Source organism: Macrotis lagotis, chromosome X, assembly GCF_037893015.1.
Source record: "Macrotis lagotis isolate mMagLag1 chromosome X, bilby.v1.9.chrom.fasta, whole genome shotgun sequence".
NCBI classification, from domain to species: domain Eukaryota; kingdom Metazoa; phylum Chordata; class Mammalia; order Peramelemorphia; family Peramelidae; genus Macrotis; species Macrotis lagotis.
The window spans coordinates 576076216-576103336 of NC_133666.1; the positions used below are offsets into that span (position 1 = coordinate 576076216).

General features: G+C 32.7%; 1 protein-coding gene across 4 annotated transcripts in view; it reads right to left on the reverse strand.

Moving 5' to 3' along the window:
* TRPS1 (transcriptional repressor GATA binding 1) overlaps positions 1-27121 on the reverse strand; it is a 300371-nt gene that overhangs the window by 14843 nt on the left and 258407 nt on the right. For all 4 annotated transcript variants that reach the window (XM_074201304.1, XM_074201303.1, XM_074201301.1 and 1 more), the window contains one exon: positions 3228-3350. In XM_074201304.1, the coding sequence (XP_074057405.1) occupies positions 3228-3350 (123 nt within the window). The remainder of the gene's footprint in view (positions 1-3227; positions 3351-27121) is intronic.

Below are 27121 nucleotides of genomic sequence, written 5' to 3' on the forward strand. Positions count from 1 at the left end.
TTAAAATCCTGGTCTCACATTTCTTTGAACTTTTCAACCCTGTGACTTCCATTTCCATTTTATTTATGCAACCCACCACAGTGGGTTAAAAGGATATTAATAAAAAACCTAAAATTCTTAACTGAAATTCTGTATTTAGACCCTAGATTTCAATTCTTTTTTATCTTGCATGCTTATTTATTCCTCCAGTATCTTTTTTCTCAATTCAGTGACGTTGTGTCCTTTGATAGCTATATACTTTCCATAGTAACCTTGTTCTATTTTCCTGTTTCTCCTATTTTGCTTTTACAATACTTCATGCCCAGAAAAGATTCTTCCCACTTCATCTCTATGAATTTCACCTCTCTTTTTCAAAATCCAAATCATGAGCCAGCCCTTTCATTTAGCTTTCCCAGACTCTCACTTTATTCCAACTGAAAATGACTTTCTCAATCAAATTCCTATTGGTATTTGGCCTGAATTACAGCATAGTGCTTTTCATATAAGGAATGTTTAATAAACATCTGTAGGTAAATTGCTTTATCCTCTCCTCTTTTTTATAACTATTTTTATACTCGTCTTTTTCACTATTTTACTGTTTTATAAAAACATAGCCCATTTCTGAATTAGTATCCCTAAAACTAGTATAATGCAGCTAGGGGTGCAGTAGATAGAGCACCAGTCCTGAAATAAGGAACACAAGACTCTTACTAGCTGTAAGTCACTTAACCCTGAATGCCTCATGTCCAGGGCCATCTCTATTCATCCTGATACATATCAGGCCACTCAACCCAGATGATTCTGGAGGAAAATGTGAGGCTGGTGACTTTGCACAGCACCTCCTCACTCAAATCAAATTCATATGCTTGTCATGGCATCACTAACATGATGTTTTGATCTTCTTTGGGAACAAAGGGCAAACACTGAAACATTTACTAGTAATTTTTAATGGAAATTATATGTGGATATTTAATAATATGTAAAAAAAGTATATTATTTAATTTCTCAAGAAATATATTATTTTTTATTTTTTTCCAATTTTGAGAGAACATTATTTTATCATTTTGTCTCATTATGTATATGAGGGTATACAAGCAGTGTGTTTGTGTGTGTGTGTGTGTGTGTGTGTGTGTAGAGAGAGAGAGTTAAGACCTTCAGTTTATCAGATCATTTAAATGGTCATAACCTGATGGAGTAGAAGTTTAATTAAATTCTTGGCCTATGATTGACCAAAGTTCAGTTAAAATCATTAATGTCAGTGATCATTAAGTTGAAGCTTTTTACTGTATTTGAATGGTGCAAATGAAAAAAAACATATTTGGAAAGTAGTATAGGAAAAGAGAGAAAACAATCTTTTCACAGTCTTTAAAATAATGAGAAAAAATTTACAAGTTGTTGGAACTGAACATATATAAATGTGAAAAATGCTTCCAAAGGTCTATTTATGAAAAGAGTTTTTATGAAATCATATTCTCTATTCATGAGAAGAATTTACTGAGCAGAACTGAGAGCAAAGATAATGTTCCAAAAATCAGAGTAAATGATGGAGTTTAAGGAGAAGAACGTTTCTAAGGGAAGAGAAGACTAATTGGCACCTGGTTGCTGTCTTTAAGTATCAAGAGAGCTATCCAATGGAAGAAAGAATAGAGTTACTCTATATTGTTTTAGAAATTTTAACTTAGATGTGTAGGAAGGAGCTGGGAAGACTTTTGTTTCAATATAAGAAAGAAAATTTTTAATTACTTGAACTTTCCAGAAATGATATAGAAGATTTTATTAGACATTCTCTGTGTTTATAACTGTATTTTTACTGTATTTATATTGCCAGGACCTGGCACAGTTCTTGGCACATAGCTTAATAAATACATATTGATTGATTGTTTGACATAGTGATTTTTTCCACTGATAGAGGTATTAAAAAAAGGTTAGATATCTTTTTCTACCTGGTATTTATGTTTTAAAGTTTCTATGATTCTACTAAATGAATATTTCAAAGACAGATTTGACCCACAGATGAACTATCCAAAATAAAAATAAATTTGCCCAAGTAATGTGTTTTCTTTTTAGGATGGAAGAATTTGGGCTTCTTTTTATTAGTCAAATTATTATTGAAAGCTAGAGAATCTTTTAGATGGCAAGTTGCATGGAAAGTTGACTTATTTGAAATCAATTGAAGCTGGGTTCAAGTGTTTACTATTTATTAACTGTGTTACCTTAAGTAAATCACTTTACTTGTCAATGTCTCAACAATGTATTTATCTTTAAAAAAGATATGCACACCATCAATCTCTTAGTTATTGTGATTATCATGTGATGGATGATAAGCTTTTTTGCAATAGCAAATAGCTACGAAAATGTTAAATATTAGCTTGATCCAATAGCATTCCTTTTATTAATGGATTTATAGAGAATATGAAAAGGACCATAGTGGTTGAATAGACAAACTACATGTTAGTGGTAAGGAAGATTGAAGTCTGAAAGGTTAAACAACCTATATGAGGCCAAAGGGGCAATAAATTTTAGAATTAGGACTTGAATCCAGGCTTTATGGCTTCAAACCCAGTGGTACTGTTTACTCTCCATGAATTGACAGTAAATGAAATATTCCCCTTTTTGATTCTATTACTGTTACCAACACAGTCAATGAATGCTTCTTTAATTTAGTCTTCTGTCCATTGGTTGGGATCTCAGAACCCAAGCTAATCCCCTCAAATTAGGTATAAAAAGCATTATTTTACAAGAAGAGAGACACTTCTGAAAATGTCCTCAAAAATGCTTTTCCCTTAATATAACACTTGGGCATTTCTGAAGACAAGAAAAACAAAAACCTTAAGCATTGTGTCTTTTCTCCTACCGAACCCATAACATATACATAATGGGTAAAATCTCCAGTTTTGAATTTTTCATATAAAATATTTTTATCTTTTTACTGGTCCTTCTAACACAAATACATTTCAATGAATCCTGAGAGCATTTGCTAATAAGCCATGTGCCAAGTGGAATTCTTAGAAATAAAGTTTTTCTTCTTTTATAGTGTAATAATTAAATGTCCCATTGATGATTTTCCTTTAGCATCTTAGTTCACTTCCAAATGAATCACATGTAATCTCAAAGTGACCATATTGAAAACCTTGTTAGGAAATGAACCAAAGACCAGTACCAATCACTTTCAAGGTCATGCCATAGCTAGCCAGCTTCAGTCTTCTACAGAAACCTTTTTCTGAAACAAACAAGTAAGTTTTTCCTACCGAGTGGAGTTTCTGGTAGAGGCCACACGCGTTGCATACGTAGCCACCATTGGCATTTTTTCGCCAGAGAGAGGTCTTTGTGGTCAGGCAATTGGCACAGAAAACACCCGAACCTCTCCGTCTCTGAAATGGGGGGAAAAAAAAAAACATGTGCAGGTCAAAGGTGAGTCACATGATCAGGGAGAAAGAACAAATCAAACCAGAAAGTTTTGTCTCTGGACTAGCAACAATGACAGTATAAAACCACACTGCCATAATGAGGTCAGGTTCAATTGTGTCTAATAGGCTCCACTGATTTTCAATATAATTAACCCTACAGTGATGGATGAGGTGTGTGGAACACCAAAGGCTTTTCACAGACATAGCTCTAACTTTTTGAACTTTGGGGTTTGTCCCTTTAATGATGACTGCTAAATGCTGTGCTCTGAAATATACCTTTGAAAAGTGTCAAAGCAAAACATGAGAGACATAACATCACAAATATGTGTGATGTAATTTGGAAACAGCAGCAGGTCGACTGAGTTGGTTTTAAAATGTGGTCAGTCTGGAGCAAATGTAGAAAATGAACCATTTAAATTAATTCTAGTCTCTTTCTTTGTTACCTTCTTGTAATAGAGGTTATTAACAGAAGGCAGGACATTTAAAACTGGTCTTTTTTTTTTTTCAATTGTAAAATCTTCAAGAGAATACTCTGTATTTCCCACAACTCCTAAGGAATGAATATTGACCTCTGCCAAACCAATAAGAAGTACAGTACTACTAATGAGACCTCTTATGAACTTAATCCTAAAACCAGGCAACATTGTCCCCAGAAGGTTTATTTATTTATTTTTCTGCACTCAGCAAGGAAATCAAGGGTTTTAAATTCCAATTTATTTTACTCTACTGGTAATGCATTCATCAGTTTCAATAACAATCTGAGAATATTTAGTGGAAGACACATTTATAAGTACTGCTTATGACATTCTTCATAACAAATAATAATTTCATTAACCTCATTTAAACAAAAGCCAGGCTGTGTTTGTAGGCACAAAAACTAACAAGCAGGAAAATAGCATTTTTTTTTTTGCTTTTAAAAAACCCTAAATTGTAATTCAGTTCCACTTTCTCTGAGTGAATATCTTAAAAAAAAAAAACACATCTTAGATAAGGGGTGGGAGAGTCTCCATGGAAGCCAAATTTAGTGGCTAACGTGATAAGCCCAAATTTCAGTGTTTCATAAAATTTAAGAAATTTATTTAACTTTAGTCCATACTGTAGAAGAGTGGTATCACTGCCAAAAAAATACAATGGTTATAATTGTACTCTGATACATTTCAAATGGAAAGCTTTCTGCAGACATAATTTTGGCTTCGAGACTGGAACACTTTCTTGGCATTGAAAGGGCATTTGATTCATCGGGTGTTTCACAATGTATCACTAAAAAGACCTGGTGAGCAGCCAGTTCCCTATAGGGTAATTTTTCCATCCAGATGCAAGTGCTATCAGAGGCCCTCGTCAGCTAAACTAATTATGATCTTGCATTTGCTGATGCCTGCTCACTCTAACATTCGACATCCTCCATTAATCATCAATACAAGGAAAGTGAATGAAACGTAAAGAAATGAGGGTCGGTAAGCTGCATAGCCATAAAAATCTGAAATGAGTGCAATAATTTAACAAGATTGGGGAAATGTTTTTAGTGAGCACAAAGTCAGGCGAACAATTGCCCTTTTAAACCAAGAACACGATTTCATTAGTACAGCAGGTTATGCTACTTTGGGTGATATAATAAAATCTAGATTGTCATCAGTATAATCTCTTGCTTCTTTCCTCTTTCTCCCCACCCTGGAGTCAGAAGGAAGAATGCTGGGCATTTCTCTAAATCTTGATAGCAAGACCACATCATGTATATCAGCCTGCAGCAAGTTCTGAACTTGATGCCTTTTTTGAATGGAAACTACCACAAAATATGAAAAGCTCTCTGCCTGATATATATCAGTTCCTAGGACCTGTGTTTATCAAAACTACTTGGCTTCCCCCTTTACACAAAGAAATACTAGGGAGTGTCTGGCTAGGTTATCATTGTGAAACTCCCCTAGGTTGTGGAAGGATTTTTTTTTCTTTCCTAGAGCTTAATAACTTCTTTGGCAAATAAACAGCATCTTGATCCACATAAAGGCAATGGAAATGTCTATTTGGAAACTAATACATATATGGCTGAGGCTCAAATTTGATTGTGGAACCATTTATTCCAACTTTTCTTTCCTGATGCCCTGGGTGCCTGCCACAACATGCCCAAGTGGGTGTAATCCTAATTTGAGTGAATGTTCCTACCCTTGCAGCCTGTATACATAATTCTTATAATTCTTTTGCAAAGGAGTTAATCTTTTTTTGTGGTTAAAATAAATATTCTGAAAATCACAATGTATATACATACATATAAAATATACACATGCATAACAAGCTTCACTATTTGTATTTCCGAAAAATTCTATGTGAATAGAATATTTGTGCAACAAATTCTATTTTTAGCTCTCTAAGGAAGATATCTTGATATTGAAGGAAATCCTACTATGAATGCTTTCAAAAAGTGAAGAAAAATTCTGTTAGAGAATTTAGTCTTTCTTCTCTTCTCTCATTTATCTTTTTAGATTGATTTTCATTTATCAGGTTTGTTTAAAGTGGAGCTAAGGTATTGCTATTACTACTTTTCTTTTACTCTTTTTCCTTCTTTTACTCATACCATTTTATCAAATGTGAGAATACAGAGTTGAAGATAATTGAGTAGACTGGTCACACACATTGCAATAAGGCCATGTTTATTTTTGGTTCAGGGGCACAGAATAGGGAAAAAGAATAGATATTTTTCTTCTAAAAGTCATTTCCCATGTGACCACATCTGGAAGCTACTATAAATAGTAAAAGAACTATTCTTCTTTATTGGAAAGTCCAGGAGTACTGAAATGGCGCTAATTAGAAGAGACTGAAATAATGTATATTAAGTGATATATATATATATATATATATATATATATATATATATATATATACATACACACATATGTTATACATATATATGTGTGTATATGAGTGTATGCATATATTTATATGTGTGTGAGCTAGATGTTTTCCAAAATGCTTTAAATGATAATAATTATTATCATTACTATTTTTCCATTTTACAGATGAGGAAATGGTGGCTCACAGAAGTTACATGATTTGAACTGGGCAAATAAAAGTAGGTGTCAGAGGTAAAGCTTTAATCTAGCTCTTCATGATTCCAACTTCACCACTCTAGCCATTCCATTCTATTGCAGTATTGTCACAATAGACATAAGAACTGCTCTAGAAAGCTTCCAAGCCATGATTGAGCACCATGGAATATGAAGTAACCATTTTAGACAAAGATAAAGATGACTTAAATAAAATGGAAAGTCTCAAATAAATAAAAGTGAGAATAATGTCTCTTTTCACAATACTTATCATGTGCCTTTTGACATATTATGACTTTTTTTTTTAGGTTTTTGCAAGGCAAATGGGATTAAGTGGCTTGCCCAAGGCCACACAGCTAGGTAATTATTAAGTGTCTGAGACCGAATTTGAACCCAGGTACTCCTGACTCCAAGGCCGGTGCTTTATCCACTATGCCACCTAGCCGCTCATATTATGACTTTTTAAAGAAGACTATGACAACTCAAAAGATTTCCTTCAAGACTCAACCAGTCCTACCTTTAGCAAGAACTCAGGCCAAGTTATCCTTTATCTTAATCTCTTATACCTATCTGATACTAACCCCTTTCAAATTAATTCCATGATATGCATATCATATATTTATGTATATGCATGCATATTTATATATAAATACATACAAATATAATTTGGTTTGTATATTATTGTTTGCATGCTCCTTTGTTAGACTATGAGCTAGAACTTTTGTTTTGCTTTTTGTTTTTTCTTTCTTTGTATCCCTAGGGCTTAGCACAATGTCTGACACAAAATAAATACTTAAAAACAATTGCATTTAACTGAAAGATTTCAAGGGTCAGTCCAAGATTCATAAGGTTACTTGGGCTCTGAGCATAGTGCTTGGGACATAATAGGTGTTTAATAAATGCTTTCTGATTGACATTCTTTTCTAGAAACATTTGAATTCCATTCTTGCTTTTCCTTACCTTTTTCCTCCCCTCCAGATAAATCCTTAACATCACACTGCCTGTGATGTCAGAGCTCAGAAATTATTAGAGTCTACTTCACAAGGACCTACTTTAGTCCTTCCAAAACTTCCCTTCATATGTTGCCTGGATAAGAGAGAAACTAAGGATCCAGATCATCCCTATATCAACATTTTCCTAATAAGGAAAAGTGATTTTCCAATAGGATATTCTTATGAACATGACTCATTGACTCCAATTTTGATTTTTGATAGAAATTACCTCAGTAGAAACTACAGATCACCATTTGCAAATGAGAATTGAATAGATGCTCTCCATCCCCCCACCCCCTGCCAAATCCTCTTTCCTTGCCCTTTCTTTCATGTTGTTGTTCCTGGATATTTTCATTATAGGTCCTGTGCCTCCCTTCTCCTGCATATGTTAAGATGTACCACAATAAAGGCTTATGAATTTATGCCTTACTGGCATATATGACCTCATGGAGACAAGTCCACAAACTGCTGATTGAACCTGAGACAAGATTTCTAGTATCATGAAGAAATCATTTTGAGGACAAGAGGTATTGGAATTTATCATCATTATTGTATTTGCTTTTCACTGTTAATGACTACTGTTTCTACCTCTGCTCCTGCTCCTGTTACTAGTACTACCAACACTACTACTACTACTACTATTACTACAACTACTACTACTTCCACTTTTACCTATACTATCTCTACCACTATTACTACTACCACTAGTCCTGCCACCCATCACCCCAACTGCAACTTTTTAATCATATTGCTTCTTTAGGTAACATGACCATTAAGGGCAGAAAAACACCTATAGTTTATTGTTTCAGGGAGAAAATTCAGAGTTCGGCACTTCATGGATTTCTAACCATGTCAGTATCAATTCTGCATAAAACCAACTTTTGTGTTATTCTTAGTTACCAGATTTATCTAGTATTTTTTGAAAATTAAGAGGGCTTTTTGTATCTCTTCTGGTCATATACATTTTGCATTACTTTTACTAGAACTGGGCAGAGTTGATTGATTATTTTCCTATAAATGAAATACAGAATACTCATTTTTAGCCATTTTTAAAATAAATTTTCATTAGTCTATGGCTAGAATTGTTAAATTATTGTTACTTTTAAACAAACATTATTCTCTCTGTGCTCAACAGAAATAACTATCCTTTTCTTCATTTGTGTATATATTTATGTATATTTGTAGACCTCTGTCCCTCTGCTCTAAAAACTCTTCCCGAAGCATCACCTTAACTACCTCTACTCTGGCACATAACCCCCCTGAGAATTCCAAGAGAACAGACAACAGAGAATGTCCTTAAAGCAATTCTGTAAGATACATTCACTAGTAGCCACATTCTTCTTTCAAGGTGACATAAACCTAACCATATTTTGCATCATTTGAAGACTAGTCCATACCCTCAAAGAAGAATGAAGTTACACAGTTATACTTTTTTTTTAATCACAATTATTTCAGTGAGAAAATTCTAAAAAAAATTCAAGAAATGAAGTTAAGCTCATTTTTTCAAGGTTAGATTTCTAATTTTTTTATCTTTCATTTGAACTGTTTATATGCTCTTTCTGCTGCCCAGTAATTTTGTGCAAGAAATTCAATTTGATGATAGCAAGAATAAATAGAGTGGAATTTTGAGAAGAGGTCAGTGATTCAACTTAAAAATATTTTTTGTGATAATTAATGAGAATTCTTCTGAACACATTTCTTCTCTTCATGTGTTGAGTGTATCAATACCTGGTTTGAATACTCACAATATAACACTCATTCATACAAGAACTTAGACCACAGATAATAATTTCTATCACTGCTCCAAAATTAAAATAGCTTAATATAATGGTAACCTTATATGAAGTAAACACAGAACCATTCTGCTGACTTAACAAATATAGTTATCACTTGGGTATATAAGGAATGAAAAGGGGTTAACTAATTGATTTTCTGCCTTGGTATGATGTAACAAACTCTCAGTGGATCCTTAGAACACCCTCCCTTCCCTCAAACCCTTGTCCATGACAGGAGCAGGAATAAAGGATACAGTATCAGTTAAAAAAAAGAAAAGACAACATCTGAATTATTACCTTCCTTTGATTTTTCAAGTGAAGTGGCAAGTAATGTTTTCTGATATTAGATATTTCATGAGATAAGAGACTGAACAGTGTTCTTCCCCTCCCCTCTCAGTTGCTCTAATATGCACCACAGACTCAGATCCCAGGAATACCTTTTCCACTTTGTGTTTCTTCTCCTGATTAAGCAACCAAACATTAGACTTCTGATGTACATGTCTTGCTTTGGAGGTGACCTTTTGGGTTTAAAAGCTTCTAGATTCATGGCAGGTAAAGTTGACAATTAGCAAGAAGTTTCTTCATCGAGAGAAAATGACTACCCTTAAAAGATATGAACCAGGAACTGTTTGGACTGTGCAGAGTCAGTCAAGGTGAAACGTGCAAATCCTAGTCAGTAGGCACACAGGTAGGAAATTTAAATATTAACTTCCTTACTTATAAATTAAGTTACTGAATCCTATTTTACTTTCTCTTTAGCATTTATTTTGTGCTTGAGAAATAAATATCTGTCCTATATACCTGAATAATATTTTATATCAACTACCTTTTTAATCCCCACTTTGGGGAAATCTAGACAGAAGTCAAAATTTAAACCTAAGGGTTTCAGTATACAAGTAGCTAAACAGTGTAAGAAAAGAATCCTTAAACCCCTCTCATTAGAGTCTACTAGATTCTCCAAGACTGAAGCTGCCATGGCTCTTAGGCGTAAGTCCAGAACAGATGGACTCCTCAGTGCAAAGTAAGACGATATGTGGTAGATCTCCTAGTCTAGCACTGATTCTTTCTGTTAGAATGAACAAATAAATCAATTTTTTCAGCTTTGAAAGGACTCTATGTAATTAAATAATATAAATGCCTATCTAATAAAACTATCTCTACTTATTTGCACCATTTAAAGAACCTTACATCCAGTGCATCATGTATAACCACTATAGTTAAGAATCCTTTAATGTTTCTAGATCTAATTCTATCTTTTGATCTTTGTCCCTTGGCTCCTTTAAAACACGTAGGTTTGAAACTTGGCACATGTATATGTAACCCAGATGCAACTTTAAGTAAATAAATAAGCAAGCAAACCAACAAAACCTTATTCAAATTGGCTCAATTGTTTACTGCTTGGATATTTCCCTAAAAAATAAAAATTCCCAGGTCTATGAACATGTCATGATGATCCCAAACCTCAAATTATTTGATTAAGAGAAATTGAATTTGGTTGACTTGGTTAATCATTCAAATGACTTAATATTTGAAAAACTAGACATTTACAATGTGGAATCTAGCAGAGACATTTAAATTTTCCATTAGCAAACAAGTTTATGTAGAAATCTATCCTTTATAATAATTTTCTATGAATAAAAACCATACTGAAACCATGTAATTACATAACAAGCCCTGATATGCAGAGTATTTACTCACATTTTCTATGGTTTTATATCTTGGCCATTTCAAATAGAATCACTCTGAAATTTTATATACATGCTGTTAGTCTGAATGTCCCATAAAATCTTTTTAACTCTTTAAGCTATTTCTAGATTTATTCAAATGAATCAAATACTGTTTATAAACATATTTGATCCAACTACTCAGTCAATACTATTGCAATGATTTATATATTTATTTACTCAAAAAATTGATGAGTATTATATTCTGATCAGATTACTGAAGAACAGGCCTGATTATTTAGGAAATTGATGTTCATTGAAAATTTAAATATTTTATCTTCAAAGTCTGTTTTAATCAATGCTAACCAATGTAATCTGTAAGAGGTAGGGAGGAGAAGAGGGAATAGAAAGTGAGGCATATTTAGTTAGCCTCAGCAATCAATTTAAGGGGATTTTACTTTTAATTGATGAACTTAGAAAAGATCTGCCAGAATAGAAAGAAGACTGGATTTGGTATCAGAATAAATAGAACCAAATCCAGGTGTTCCCTTCTTCTGAATTGTGTGATCACAGAAGCCATCTTTGTCTATTTCACCATTTGTTAAAAAAAAAACAAAACTTGTATTAGATATCTGTAACATATCTTTCAGTTCTAAATCAAAGATTCCATGAACTATAAAAAAAATTGAACATTCTTGCAATATCCAATGTCAATTGTAGCAATGTACACAAGCTAGATCTTTCCTTAATCAGTTTATTTGCAACATAGGAAGTAAAAAAAAATAAAATTTGATATTATTTTATTATTATTGCCTTTAAAATTTTATGCTAACTTATTTTTTTTGCCTCTAGTGGTGAAGAGTTTTGAAATCTAATAGTTTTTTCAACTAGTCTGGACTGTGAGAACTAGAGTTCAAATTGATCTAAAGGACTGCTCATCAACCATGATCTCTGGTCAATGAAGGGTAGAACCAGGAAGAAGTATGTAACATAAGGTTCACCCTGAACTTGTCTTCTGCTGTTCTGTTTACTGGACACAGGAGACTGCATTTCTCATGCTCATCTATGCCCACATCCTTAAGACTGGAAGATAGTCTTTCTTCTATCTGTTTACTCATGTCTGACATTCTATATATTCTGAAAAACCTATGACAGAGCGGTTATACTTGAAAGAATCTATCACTATCCTATGAAAAATGTAAATGTTATTTTGCAATATTTTTAACAGGATGGACTAAATCTTTTAAGAATTTTATGCTTGAAGCCATATGGTTATTAAAAACAACAAAACACTCTAGAGTGATATTTCTCATCCTTACTACAGTAGATGAATAGTACATATATACTAGATGTCATTTGATTATTATAATATGTATATGAATGTATATAATATGAATAAAATATTTTAAAAATAAAACAAAGGAAACAAGACCTTCTGGCAATGTTGTATCTTCCCTCTTAAAAGACAGTCAAACACTTAGAAAATCTGATTGCCCTTGAGAATCAAGCAATGTATTCACAGTGATTATATAGTACCTTTCTTTTTTGAAGAATTCTAGATACTTCCCATGAATATACCCTATTGCTTTTCTTCTAGAAATTATCTCATTCCCTGATATTTTATTTCTGTAACAACACTATGGGTGTTACCCATTTGGAAAAAAAAGCAAATAAAGTAAACCACCATTTCTGAAAATACACTTGATGAATTCTATCACTAACATATTCTCCTTAAGGAATTCATAGAAATAGTTAATGTCATTTAAGGGTGTGTTCATACTATTTCATCTCCTTTTCATGTTCTTTCATTAAAAGAAATCTACACACATACACACACACACACATACATATATAATGTCTAATTTTTTTCTCTTTTGCTACAGTAGTTACTAGAGTATTAAATAAATACCAGTATTGTCCTTCTGAATGCACTGAATACAACAGCATAAACCTCTCAGGAAAGCTAGTACTTTGCAAGAAACATCTTTTTAACTAACCCCTCAAGGTTCAACCATAAAATATAGACCAATGAACATTTAGGGAATAATGGGAAAGAAAAATCTGCTAGGGGAGTGATGTTGCTGCTAAAACACAAACTGGATTTTGGCTGCAAATAAAATTGTGAAAAATCAGTTGAAACAGTATATGTGACAAGTCCTTGCCTGTTTTTAAAAAGCCCTCTCTGCCCTCAGATTTCCTGCCAGAATAGTGAAGAGACACCACTAGGCTCAGCCAAGTCTCCATCTTACAATCACCTATCTCAGCCCTTGGACTCTGATCATGTTTACTCTGCTTATTATATTCACTTCCTCAACACATCAACAATGCTAATGGAGGCTAGCATCAACTTCACTGACATCCCTGGCTATAAGCACTGGAACAAGCTGAGTTCCAGAACATGAGGCAATGCACACTGTAGTAATCATAAAGAGTACCACAGGTATGAATGTGCCTGAGACTTGTCCCACAAGCATGTCATCACCTAGGCAACTGCCAAATACCTCAGGTACATATTGCCAGTCCACACACATTAGGTAAATGCATCTATGAAGAGTTTGGGATGGTTCCTAAGGGTACGACCCTAAGCAATCAAGACACTACTCCTAATCTGTTGAATTCTGAGGAAGATAGTTCAAGAACATGATTAATATTTGAACACAATGCATGCATTTCATAATTCATAAGAGAAGAAGAGGTCTAAGAAAGGGAGAGGGTAGAGAAAATGAAAAGAGAGACAAAAAAGAGTAACAGACAGAGAGGTAACATGGGCGAGAGTTATATAGGAGAGAGAAGGCAGATATGATAGATAGATAGACAGACAGATATAATTAGAGAGGAGAGAGAGAAGGTTCATATATACACACACACACACACACACACACACATATATATTTATATATGAGAGAGAGAGAGAAAGAGAGAGAGAGACAGTTGGTTTTGGAGAGATTCAAGCTGTAAATTGTACCTCTGATATAATGACTGGGTGATCATAGGTGAATCATTTGCTAAGTCATAGCTCTAAAAAACTCTAGACTGCAAGTTGAAGAGAAGGTTCCAGCTTGCATTGGCATAGAGGCTTCTCTTACCTGGGAATTCCCTAAACCAGGGAAATCATAAAATGAGTCACTGTCCCTTTGTATCCCTACTAGTTACCAGAGAGCCTTGCAAAGTGTTCTTTAAATTAATTAAACTGAATTCCTTTCATTTAGATTTAACTTAAGTGAGATAGTGAAGTGATGCGCTTAAGATCACACAGTGAGTTTGTGCGAGAATTAAGAACAAATCTGTTTCATAAGTGTAAAGTTAAGGTTTTTGTCACTACAAATTATTTCTGCAAAGCTAAGGTCACTTAGCTTTCATTTGGAAAATTTTAAATGTGGTTTTAATTTATCATATTCATTTTCTTCATATCATATGCAAATCATTACTGATAATTGATTAGACAAGTTTTCTACTATTTTTCTCTCTCTGCTGCTATATTCTTCTTTGCTGTTCCCTACTATAATCAACTTCCAGTACTCTCCCCTCCCCATTCTTTCTGTTATAATACTGGATTCAATCCTAGGATAATATGTTTAGAATTAGAAAGGATATTAGAGACCATTTGATACCATAGTTCATTTTACAGATCTTCTGAGGTTTTGAGAGGAGAATTGAATAGTTCCATGACATGCAGATACAATAAGAGGTGGGATGAGTCCTCTGACTCATCTTGTCCCATTTCCACTGTATCACAATGCCTTCTAAAAATTGGATGTTCTGTGACTTAAATAATTTACATATGTCTTGTCATTTCTTTTTTCAGCTCATTTGAAAAATAAGGAAACTGAGGCAAACAGGATTAAGTGATTTGCCCAGGGTCACACATTGAACTCAGGAAGATGAGTTTTACTAACTCCAACTCTGGCATGCTATACACTGCACTACCTAGCTGTTAGTAATCAAGGTATAGGCCTCTTTAGATATGCAAAATAGTTGCATTTCTGAAGCTGTAAGTACCTGAAAAGGAAATGTCAACATAACAAAAAATTTACTCATATAAAAATGAGAGATTTGGGCTTTGTGATCTCTAAGGTCATTTCCCACACTAAAATTCTGTGATTCTGTGAATGCTATTTTCCCACTTAGTTCCATTTTAAGAAATAGAAATGCATTCCTTTGGAAAATGATTAGGCTCCAAGGTATAATAAGATTACCCTCATTTTCCATTATATGTATAAAGGGAAAAATCCTGCTAACATTCATTACAATACTAAAAAAATTACAAAATAAAGACACTGGAGTTTAAAAATATTAGAAACCATGGTGAATGCAATATGAAATGATGATACAGAATACTGTGACAAACAGGGAAAAATAGGAAGATTAATTACCTTATAAAATGAAATCACCCTGTTTCTACAGGCTCTGTTAGCAAAATGCACCAAATATATTTCCTCCCAATATAAAAGACATCAAAAAATTAGATCTAGAAAAATCCTGTAAAAGTAAAATTTAATCTTTTCGTGAGGAAGAAAGTGGAAGCAAAATGATTTGCCTAAGGTATTACAGTAAGTTAGCAAGTTGTACTAGGAGTAGGCCCTGGACCTCAGGAGAACCAGACTTTTGAGGAAGACCAAAGATTGTGTATTATTCTCTCTCTTAAGAACATTTGATATTCAGAATATTTTTTATTTTTATTTCATATTTCCTGATATCATTTCTCATCAAAAATTATATGTTAAAAATGTATCAATTAAAAATACTCTCATGCTTCTTGAAAAAAACTTTGAAGAACTCTTCTCTTTTAACCATAGGCATAATAAATTTAAGGTAATATTCATATCCCATTAGGTGATGAATTTGGGCAATCAAAAATATAGCCATTTAAGCAACTGCAGGAGCCAAGCAAGTTATAAGGACTGTAGGTAGTACTGAAAGAGTATAAGGAAAGCTGAAAGCAAGCAGTAAGAAAACATTGGTCCTACTATCTTCTAATGACTTCAAAACATTTATTTTAAAACTTCTGCTTATGGTAAAGTTTGTTGGCATCAAAAACCCTTATCTGCCACTGGCCAACTCCCATGAAATCATTTGAGGTCAGCTATGAACTTCAGTGAATGTTTGTTTCTCCTTTGGATACCCCAAACTAAATACAGATGACTAGTGCTGTAAACTCACATGTTCCCAAAACATTTATAGACAGTATTACAGAAATCTAAAAAATCCATAAAAATGAAATATGTGTCCTGAGATATCATATCAAGGATCAACTGAATTGCTACAATCACCATTTCTTTTGGATTCGCACCAATTATTAAGTCAGTATATTTTGTCAAAACCCTAAACTGTTAGAATGTTGGTAATATCATAATATAACCACTCCTCCAAACACTCTTCTTATTATAAGCTCTGCTATTAAAACTTATAGTTCTTTGGAGTTTTCCTTTGCTCTTCTACTTTGATACAGTTGTTATTTAGTTATAAAATAACAAATGAAGCGCAAATTCAAATTTCAAACACTTTTCAGGTATCCTCTAGTAGCTAGAGGCAATATAGATTATACACTGACAGATAAGCACAGAGAGGTGGGTAATCATGCCTTAATTCTATTCAAACCCTAAACTAAACCATGGAAATGCAAGAGTTAAGAGGAAGAGTGTCCGGTATGGGAGGAATGCTAGAAACTCACAAGAGTGTCAGTGGAGTGGTTGATAACATACATTTAATTTGTATCAAATATTTGACAGAAGAAATGAGATGAAGACAATTTCTGCTTAAAATAATCTGTTTTTTTTAAAATACAGTTCTCATTACTTTTAAATGTTTAAAATAGGAACTCCTAGGGGAAAAAAAATTAAACTGAATTGAACTCAAGTATTTTCAAATTTTTTGATCTAATATAAATGTAAATTTTCAAAAAGTCTCTCTTATTTTTAATACATCTATTTTAACATAGACCACACAAAATGCTTTAAGAATATCTTTAATAAAGTTAAACCAAGTAATTCATGGCTTATATTCTTTTCAGAATTTTAAAAATCAAAGATGGGTCTTGAAATAAAGAACACTAGAGAAACTTTCCCTAAAAGGGTAATCTTGTTACAGAGACAGTACACAGACAGTAAAAACTAAACTGACTTTAAAAAGGTTTAATAACATTATTTTAAAAAGACAACTTAGAATTATGAATTTCCTTAACAATAATGATGTAATTTTGTAATAACTGAAATCTATTCATGACAAACCTGCTTCTCCAATAAGTCACTAAGTCAATTACACAGGAAAGTACTGTAATAGGTTGCACCCCCCCTTCCCAACCCCAAATAGCTCACGTACACGACTTCCTTTTCAATTACCAACTTGTCTGCATTGCCATCTGTAAAAACGAACACATACCTTGTGCAGCCAGTTTCTGCTTTAGCAATGGAACTAGCTGCAGCTGCTCCAGAAGAAAGCAATGACTGTCTTTGTTTTCCCAAAGTGTTCTTTTATTTTTCTCTCCAGAACAACCCTATCAGCCCAAGGTAATATATTGTCTCTTATAAGACACTGTGCTAAGGAGACTAACTGGAGTTCTGATTTATTTTTGTTCTGAATTTTTCTTGCCACACAATAACACTTGCCATAAATAGAACTATTGGGTAGTCTATCGTAATTGAGAACACTATTCAGTTAACACTATGATAAAAAGCTAAATTAATTTTATAACTTAGAATTAATATATACAGAAGCATTATTTGACAAAATGAAATTTCTACACGGGTCCTTACTGAATGGGAGGAGCTTACCTCCCCCTGCCTCCCCTGCCCCCCAAAAAAGACAACAAAAAACAATTAAGTAAACTAAATCAAACATGTAAGTTTTCAAAAGCCTTATTCTCTCATTTTACATTTCTGGCATTATACTTTATCGTTATATGTGTTTTAAACAGCTAACAGATAAAACTATTAAAAAACTTTTAGGAAATACAAAATGGCAAATTGAGAAATTATTTTAAAATAATCTTTTTAAAGCACATTCTCACTCGAATCTTACCTAAGAGAAACAACTGTCTTTCTTTATTGAGTCTTTGATACTGGATTTACAAAACATGGTTATTCACAAAAGTATAGCAGTGAAATGCAAAGAATGTTGGAAAAAATCCAACAGATAAAAAGAAAATATACCAAAACAAAGATATTGAATAGTAATTTATTCATACTCCTCTATGTTATGAAATTGAGAAATTATTCTAATTCATTCCTAAACACTCTTCAATAAGAGATACTTTACATATAATTTGTGAAGTTATAAATCAAGGGTTGAAAGAGATCTCCAAAGTCAGATAGCACAAATTGTCATTTAATAGGTGAATAACAAGGTCTTAAGAAATTAAATAACTTGCCCAGGGTCTCAAAGGTTATATCATAGATAGAATTTGAATCCAGGTCCTCTGACTCCAGAAACACTGATTTTTCTTATCATGTTGCCTTGAATAACATTTATTGGTTCTGCTTCCATCTACTACCTACACATACCCAAATGGAACTGTGTACATCTATACCTACATCACAGCTATTTCTATATAAACTGACAATGTTCTTCCTCTTTTCGAAATTTAAACACACTAGAGGCTGAGTGAGTAACCCTTTTTAATGTCTCTATGCAGCTTTCTAACACTACAAATTGCACAACAATTTCTATCCACCTTTGTAGAATGAATTTCCTTATTAGGATGCTTCCTATACCTGTGAGATTTCAGAATTGGGAAAAAGAAAGTGGGAAAAAGTACTATGTGAAAAATTTGAAATTCATATATAAATCTCTGTGGCTCCTTTCTATAAGAGACAGTAAGGCTCTGGGGGGCATATTTCCAGGAATGCATTAAAAATATACAAATCATTACCTAAACCTCATTGGGTCAAGGGGTAAAAGACACTACTTACCATCACTGTCAATAAGGATTTCAAAAATAGCTAAGGGAGAGTGGTAAAATAGGCACTAGATAAGCATAAGCTAGGAGCGATTTGTCACTTGAGGAAAACCTCAGTGTATGAATACAAACACACACACATATGTATTTGTACTCAGTTTATCTCTCTCTCTCTCTCTCATATACACAAACACACACATCTACGTATATGATAAACACTCATATGATGCAAACATACATATGGTATAAAATTATAGTCTGAAGAGATCCTGGAGGTCAGCTAATCAACTTCCAGATCAACACATTGACTTCCTATTTCTTAACTTCCTCTTACCACAAGGCTACCAATACACAGATAGTAGATTGCTTCTATAATATATCTGGATCTATGTTTATTTCCAAATCTCTGTATCTGACTATGTTTTTATCCAGTAATCATCTCTCTCCTTATCAATGTATGGTTAAGTATTTTAGAACTGTTAATTAGTAAACCAAGAGTTAGAACAATAATGGCATTTTACATTTTAAAATCTACAGAAGTCATCTGTTGTTAACTCCACAAACGGACTACTCAGACATGACTGATGCTACCTTTCTCCTTCAACTCTGTACTGTAGAATAGGTTAATCTATCAGTTAATAAGGAATTGTATAGTATTTACTCTCTTTTGACTCTGTGCTAATCACTGGGGGGGGGATACAAAAAAGGTAAAATATCAACAGGAAGAATAACCACAAAGCACACTGTCTAGGAGTTGACAATCTAATGAATCTTACAATAAATAGATTTGAATATGTACCTTCTTGGATTATAAACAAGCATTTGAAGTTCATTTGCTTTCAATCTGCACAGTTTGGAAGCAATTACTCAAAAATTCTCAGAATAATTTCTGTTGCTGGTTACAACTACATTTCTATTGGTGAAGAAAAGGTTCCTATATGTATACATACATACATACATATATATATATATATATATATATTTCTAGTGTATAAAAATTACTTTTAAAAAGTACTTAATTCAAAATTTTTTTTAAATAAAAAGTCACAGTCTCTAGATTGTATAGTTATAATGAACTAAGTGAAAGATGCAATATGATTTAACACTAAAAGTTATCAAGTATAGAAAGAAAGTGGATTAAGTCAAGGACTACAATTTAAGAGATCACTAAATTGCCTGGCATGGGAAAACAAATAATTATGCATAATTATAAAATACTCAGGAATATTATGCATTCCCAAAGGATAGAAATAAAGCAGAATGAATAGTTAAGTGACTAAATCTTGACTTCTACTACTTTCTCTATATCCATTGTCCATATCACTCAATCTCATTAAAAAAAAACAGCTTGCGTGTATTCATGTGTTTATATGTATATATTTCCTTTGCAATAAAGCAGTGCTAGTCATCTTTCTTTAAATTCATCTCAAATGAAAGTAGTAAATCTTCTAAAATAAATATGAGAGACTGATTGGTACCAGACCATTGTGGAGGGAGTTTTGACTCAAAAGCATTTCATATATAAAACAACAAAATAAAACAATACCCCTCCCTCATAATTCCTACATTTCATTAGCAAACCAAAGCAATTGAAAAAATATTCATAGTTTACAGAAAAAAATAATTTTAGAATATAAAGTGATGCCAATATAAAAATCTTAGTCAATTAGTCTAACTTTACATTTAGTGTGCATTTACAAATTTGAAAAAAAGGCAAAATTATTTCATTTGTATCATTAACTTGACCCTCCCCAGGATCCATTTAATAAAATGACTTGTGCAGCTATGTAACTATTTTATGTCCTTGACTATTTTCTAATATGAGATGACTGTTTTAACGGGTGTGTGTGTGTGTGTGTGTGTTTGTGTGTTAGGAAACTGGGGTTAAGGTTTCAAAATCGACCTGACTTTTGATATGTTTAAACAAGTATAAGAAAAGAAGTTTGATTGTATATCTCAGAGATAATATTGTCAAATTTAATAGGACAGTTGATTTACAAAAATATCTACAAGCACCCTCTTCCAGATGCGAAGATTTTTCTATCACAAAGCCTTAAAGAAAAAAAAAAGATGTCTCAGCTTCTGTAACAATTTAGTATGATCTGATATATTTGATCTAGCAACATACTGTCAAAACTTTTTCCAGGTTTTAGTAAGCAATCAAACCATAGAAAATACTTGAAAATAAATCCTCCAGGATTTAAAGAAGATAGAAAGACTTAGCAACATTTAGGATATTTTAATTAATTCTAAGAAAATCTCCAGATAACTTATGCTAAAAAATATTAAATAAACTGAAACAATCAGGAATCTCAGTGTTCATTCTAGGAAATAAATACTTATGTTGATACAGAAAGATCATGAATAAATTTTCCTAAAGTTGATGCTTTAGCACTACCCCTCTTCCCACCTTAATTAACCATCAAGTTTGGTCTTGTAGAGAAGGTTATGTTTAAGTGCTTTTTTCTTAACTTGGTTCAACAAAGCATCTTGACTTATAATTCAAGAATGTACATCAGACAAGTAATAAATTAAGGAACGCACTAAAAGCATATATAAAAGTCATCTTTTATTTCAATTACACATTTAATAAATTATCTGTTTATCTAATTCCTGTATTTCCTAAGTCCATTATTGTCCAATATCCTGAGTGCCCTGGTCTCCTTTAAAAAGGTAGAGAAATGAGCAAAGTTGATGTGAGGGAGAAGAAAGAAGAGGAAGCCAGACAAATAAGACACTCAGGTCTCTAGTGTCTCTTGCATAATTGCTACCTTTTTGCTTTTCAACTTTAAAAGAATGCTGCACCCATTTTGCTCAAGGGAACAATTATTCAAAGTACATATTGTAAGAAACTTTTTCAACCTGAGTAGAGTTTGGATTATCAAATGATTGCTGTATTGTATAATATTTATTTTACATGTAGAATATGGCAAATTCAGTATAACAGATCAAGAATACATGTAAGCTGTTCTGACATCTCCAGTCCACATATGATACAAGTGGCAACAAGGATATACTATTCACACCCATATACATTCACAAAATCATATGATCTAGCACTTCAAGGTTCTTTGATGACATTGATGTGACAGCCACTTACACCAAGGCCAGATCGTGACCTCACTGTGGTTTAATAGATGGTCTTCAATAGACAAAAAAAAAAAAAAAAATACAATAAAAACAAAACCATCAACCTGAAGCAAACTATAAGTTGGCTAGGCTAGCTTTCAGATGACAGACAAACTTCACTATCTAGCTTGGTAGGGCTTGTTAATGCTACTGTTTTGCTGGCATAGCCTTCAGCAGGAGAATTAGTTCCATGACAAGATGATGCATTAAAAAAGGAATTTAGTGGAGGGATACATGCAAGAATATATACACATACTATTTATATAAGCACATATATATATATGTATATAAATGTACATAGCAGTTTCTGAGACTGGTTTTTAAATGGTTTTAATTTGCCTTAAAATTAGAATCTGCAATTAGCAGATAGTGTAGAAAAGTGTGATTTAAAGTTGGAGGTTGTTAGAAGAGAAAACCATTTATTAGATTAATTTGGCTAAAATGCTTGTTTGCTATAACAACAAAAGTACTAATTAAGAATAAAAGGAAAATCTGGTAAGCAAGATTCCAAGTACAACTGAAGTATTTCTATATGTATGTATGTATGTATGTATGTATGTATGTATGTGTGTGTGTGCATGTGCGTGTTTGTTTAGGTGTTTAGTAAGTCTGTATGGATCATCTATCTTTCGCTGCAGTGTGTCATATGATTTGGATGGCATTTAGATACAAAAGGTTTCTATTCATGTTAAATTGAAACCTCTCTATAAAACCATATTGCAGCACATACTTAACATTTGACATTGGCCTCCTTACATCTGTTATCACTGCAAGGATCATTTTGTGAAGGACCATGATAAAATGGAAAGACTCTTTGGCAACCACTCAGAAAACATGCCTTTAAATCTTAGCTCATCATTTCTTTAAGCTTTTGTGTGTCTTCACCTATAAAATATCAATTTTCCTAATTTCCTTGCTGATCTCCCACACAGGCTTGTTATGAAAAACAAATGAGGTGCTGGTCATGGAAATGCTTTTAATTGTAAAGCACTATACAAATATGTTCAGAATATTTGGGGGGAAGGTATCAGCTTTCATCAGTGAATTAAATAGGGTGAATTTATTAAGAGTAAAAAAAAAAGTCGATAGAATCTTAAACCAAGTAGGAACTTCAGAGTTCATCAGATTCAGCGCCCTCATTTTATAAGTGAGGAAACCGAGATGCATAGAGATTGACTAGCTCAAGGTTATACATAGAGTACAGGAAACAAACATTAAAGGTGGAAGTGAGGGTTTTTTTAAAATTATCAATAGGCTTATTTAGTCCAAAACCCTAATTCTACATTTGAGAAAATTGAAGATAAGAGAGGTTAAGTGAATTGTGCAATGTCAGACAAGTTATAAATCAGAGTCAGGATCCGAACTTAGACCCTCAGACTCTACAGTCAGTATTGTTCTTTTAGACCACACTGCCTCCCAAGGGCAATTCATGGAAACAGATTCTTCTAGTTGATATAAACACATATTAGGAACACTTACTTATTTTGAATATTTTTAAATACCCTTTCAAAAATATATTTTCATATAAAAGATCACAATTAAAATACATTTCAGTTCTAGCTATAAAAATTCCATTTCCTTTGCTTTCCTATTCTATTGATTTACTTTTTCCCTTAGGAACAAATGTCAAATTACTCCATCCTCTTTTTTTCTGAACTCTTTCTCACTGGTTGAAATTCTCCTTACTTTCAAAAGTAGACAGGAAACAAAAAAACTTATGACTTGCAAGTCTGATTTTTAATCAATAAGCAAAGAATATTTTTCCTAAGTCTCCTCTGCAAACTTTGCCAACAGCCTCATTTAGGAACTGAATGCAGAAGTATTATTTTTCATTTTATGATATCAAAATGGTATATTCAATACAATTATTCCAGAGGAAATATTTATTGCTCTGAATACAAGTATTTATGGATTAGGTCCCTCTACTAAAGGTATCTCTCATGACAATAAATCAAAAATGCACACAGACATCTAAGGCATAGTAGAATCCTCAAGAGTTCTTTCGAGAATAAAGATAAATGCCAGTTTATTGAGGCTTTTCTCTGGTTATTGGGCACATTTCCTACTTCCCAAATTAAAAATCTTTTCTGGCCATGCAGCATTATATGCTTATGGTAGGTTAAAGAAGGGTTCATGAAGCATTTAAGAGTCCTGCTACGATGATTTATCTAGTGGTGTAAAAGTCAATGACATAAATTGTCAGTGGAATTACAATATCAGGAAGAAACAGAAGACATACAACAGAATGCACAGAAATGAAAGAGACATTAAAGTATGTATTGAAAACAACATAAAGGGAAGACATTGAGTTTATATAGGATGACTAATCTGGAGAATATATTTTTTAATCTAGAGTTGGAGAGAAAATAATTGTAGAATTATTAAATATAATAATATTGGTAATATGGTCAAGGACTTATTCTCTTTCTCTCTCTCTCTCTCTCTCTCTCTCTCTCTCTCTCTCTCTCTCTCTCTCCCCCCCTTGTTATATCTTAACCTGTGTGATTGGAAGGGGGGCCATGTGACTTCAAGATCATTTAAGTAGTGTGATGTCTGAGATAAGATCACTACTTAAATGAAGATTGTATATGGACTCCATATACAAAAACATTAAAAGAAACTAAAAGAACATGAAGGATAGATTCAAAAGGTGGAGTGGAGTTTGTTGAAGAAATCTATAGGGGATTTCAAATAATGATAGGGTAAAAGTAGCATTCTAATTTGTCTTCATCTATTTCCATCCCTGTTGTGTAAGACACAACTAAAAGTCATAAGTAACTGCTTTAGCATAGCCTCATTATGTGCAATATAATGTATATTATATGAATGATTTCTTCAAAGTCAGTGTTCTTTAGAAACAGGAATGTTGGAAAATAATACTTTAGAATATTTTAACAATTATAAAATGAAATATATATATATATATATATTATATATACACGTGCTGTTCCCCTATATTTCAAAAGGAAAACTAACATATATTACATATACTTTTTGGTCACTTTCTTTATTGCTTCTTGTAAACACAAGAGAATGAAGATTTTTAAGGCATCTATATGATCTGTAAATAAGTTTAGTTATAATAGATAAAAGTGAAAGAACTCATACTTAATTGGGTTGATTTGTCACTTTCTTTTTCAGAAAAAAAAGTCTTCTAGCTAGAATGCTTTCTGACTTCAGTTTGAGCCAATTTCAGGCCACACTGAATGTTAAATAAACTATTATTTAATCAAATACAGGCATATTAGTCTCACTCCTGCTGACAACTTCAATTAGAATATTTTTGCTTTGTTCAAAAAAACCCTCACGATCTTTAAACTCTTATGGCTTCTGCACAACATCTGGTTACAATTTTTAATATATCCAGCCATCAAACTTCTATCTCCATGAAGCAGTTTATTCAAGATTTGTTTTAATTATCCTGCATTTCTAACTTCATATGGCTTTCAAAAGGAAGAATCACTCAGATGTTTTCAGTTGCAAATACATTGAAAAGACTCATAGGGAATATTCAAAGTTTACTTCACTATGGTTGAATTCATCTATATATTTTCAAGATAAAAAGCTAAATAAATAAATATATTTGCTCCTTTACTGATATCAATACACAATTTCAACATTAAGAGTCTGATTTTATTCCATAAAATCTAGCTAGGATCTAAAACAAAAAAATTATCATTTATATTTGGTCCCAGATGTTGCTCATAATTTTATTACATCTACACACATTTTAAAAATATATAATGTGCTCACCACTAGCTAAAAACAATCCTATAATAATTCTTTAAGAAGCAAAGGAGATCAATATCAGGTAGGCTAATGAGTAAATGTATGTGGAGAGAGAGAGAAAAACAGAGACATAAATACAGAGAGAGAGAGAGAGAGAGAGAGAAGAGCAAGAGGGACATTGAGTCAGAGAAAGAGAAAGGGAGGAAATAAAGGGGGAGAAATAGATTTATTACTATCAGGTATGCAAATGCAAGCTCTTATGGAGACATATGTTTTATATATATATATATATATATATATATTTTCACATATTCATGCAAATTTGTGATCTTCAATAAATTCTATACACCTAAGCCACAACTTTTGTGAAACCTTTTACTCGTCCTCTGGATAAAACTTTAATAACATGGAATATTTTACTCATTTATTTGTATTGAATTCACAGATGAAAGACAAAAGAAATATGGAAACAAACTATTTTTTGAAATCACTAATTCAACATTCACTGAGAAAATGATGAAAAGTATATTGCTTACCTATTTTTGACGACTATATCATTCAAGTCAGATATACTAGAAGACATATTTGAGATGTTTCTGTGTATTTTATTTAAAATAGTAGTAAATCCTTGCATCTTTTAAATCTAATAAACTGCTTAAGGATAACACGGTTCTTACCATTCTTCTTAAGCCCTCTTAGTTAAACACCTATATTTCTTTTTTTTTAGTACAAACACCAGAGGGTGCCATAAGGGTGGCTGATCTTCTCAGGTAGGAAAACTCACAGTCAGTGAAATAACAGCTATCAGTCAATTGTCCAGATAATTTATTTGCATGATATTCTATACCTGGATATTTGGAAAAAATCAAATGTGAGACCAAGTTATTTAGAACCAGATGTTTTAGTGTCTTATAGAGAATCATATTTTTATTTATAGGATTTTGCAAGGCAAATGGAGTTAAGTGGCTTGCCCAAGGCCACACAGCTAGGTAATTATTAACTATCTGAGGCGAGATTTGAACTCAGGTACTCCTGACTCCAGCGTGGGTGCTCTATCCACTGCACCACCTAGCCGCCCCTTGAATCATATTCTTTGAACAGATGATACAGGTTGAATAATAAAAGGCCTGAATCTTCCTTTGATTAAGGTCTCTTCTAAAAATGAGGACAGTGTTTTCCTTAAGGAAAAATCTGTTCATTAAAATAAAAGTTTCATTGTAGGTAACTAGGAAAACTATTAAATATAAAGTTTTAAATCAAAAGTAAAATAGGACCTCTATTAAAACCAACAATTTTTATTTTCCAGTTCCATCTTGGAGGAAGTACAGGAAATAGGCATTAAAGATTATTTTCTAGATTTTTCCTATTGAATTGTGAACTAAAATTGTGAATTTAAAAAAAAAACTGGATGAGCAAACCTCTATTGTTTTCACTCCATTTTACCTTTATGGACTAGAGAAATCATATATTAAAAGAACATTTAGGGGCAGCTAGGTGGTGCAGTGGCTAGAGCACTG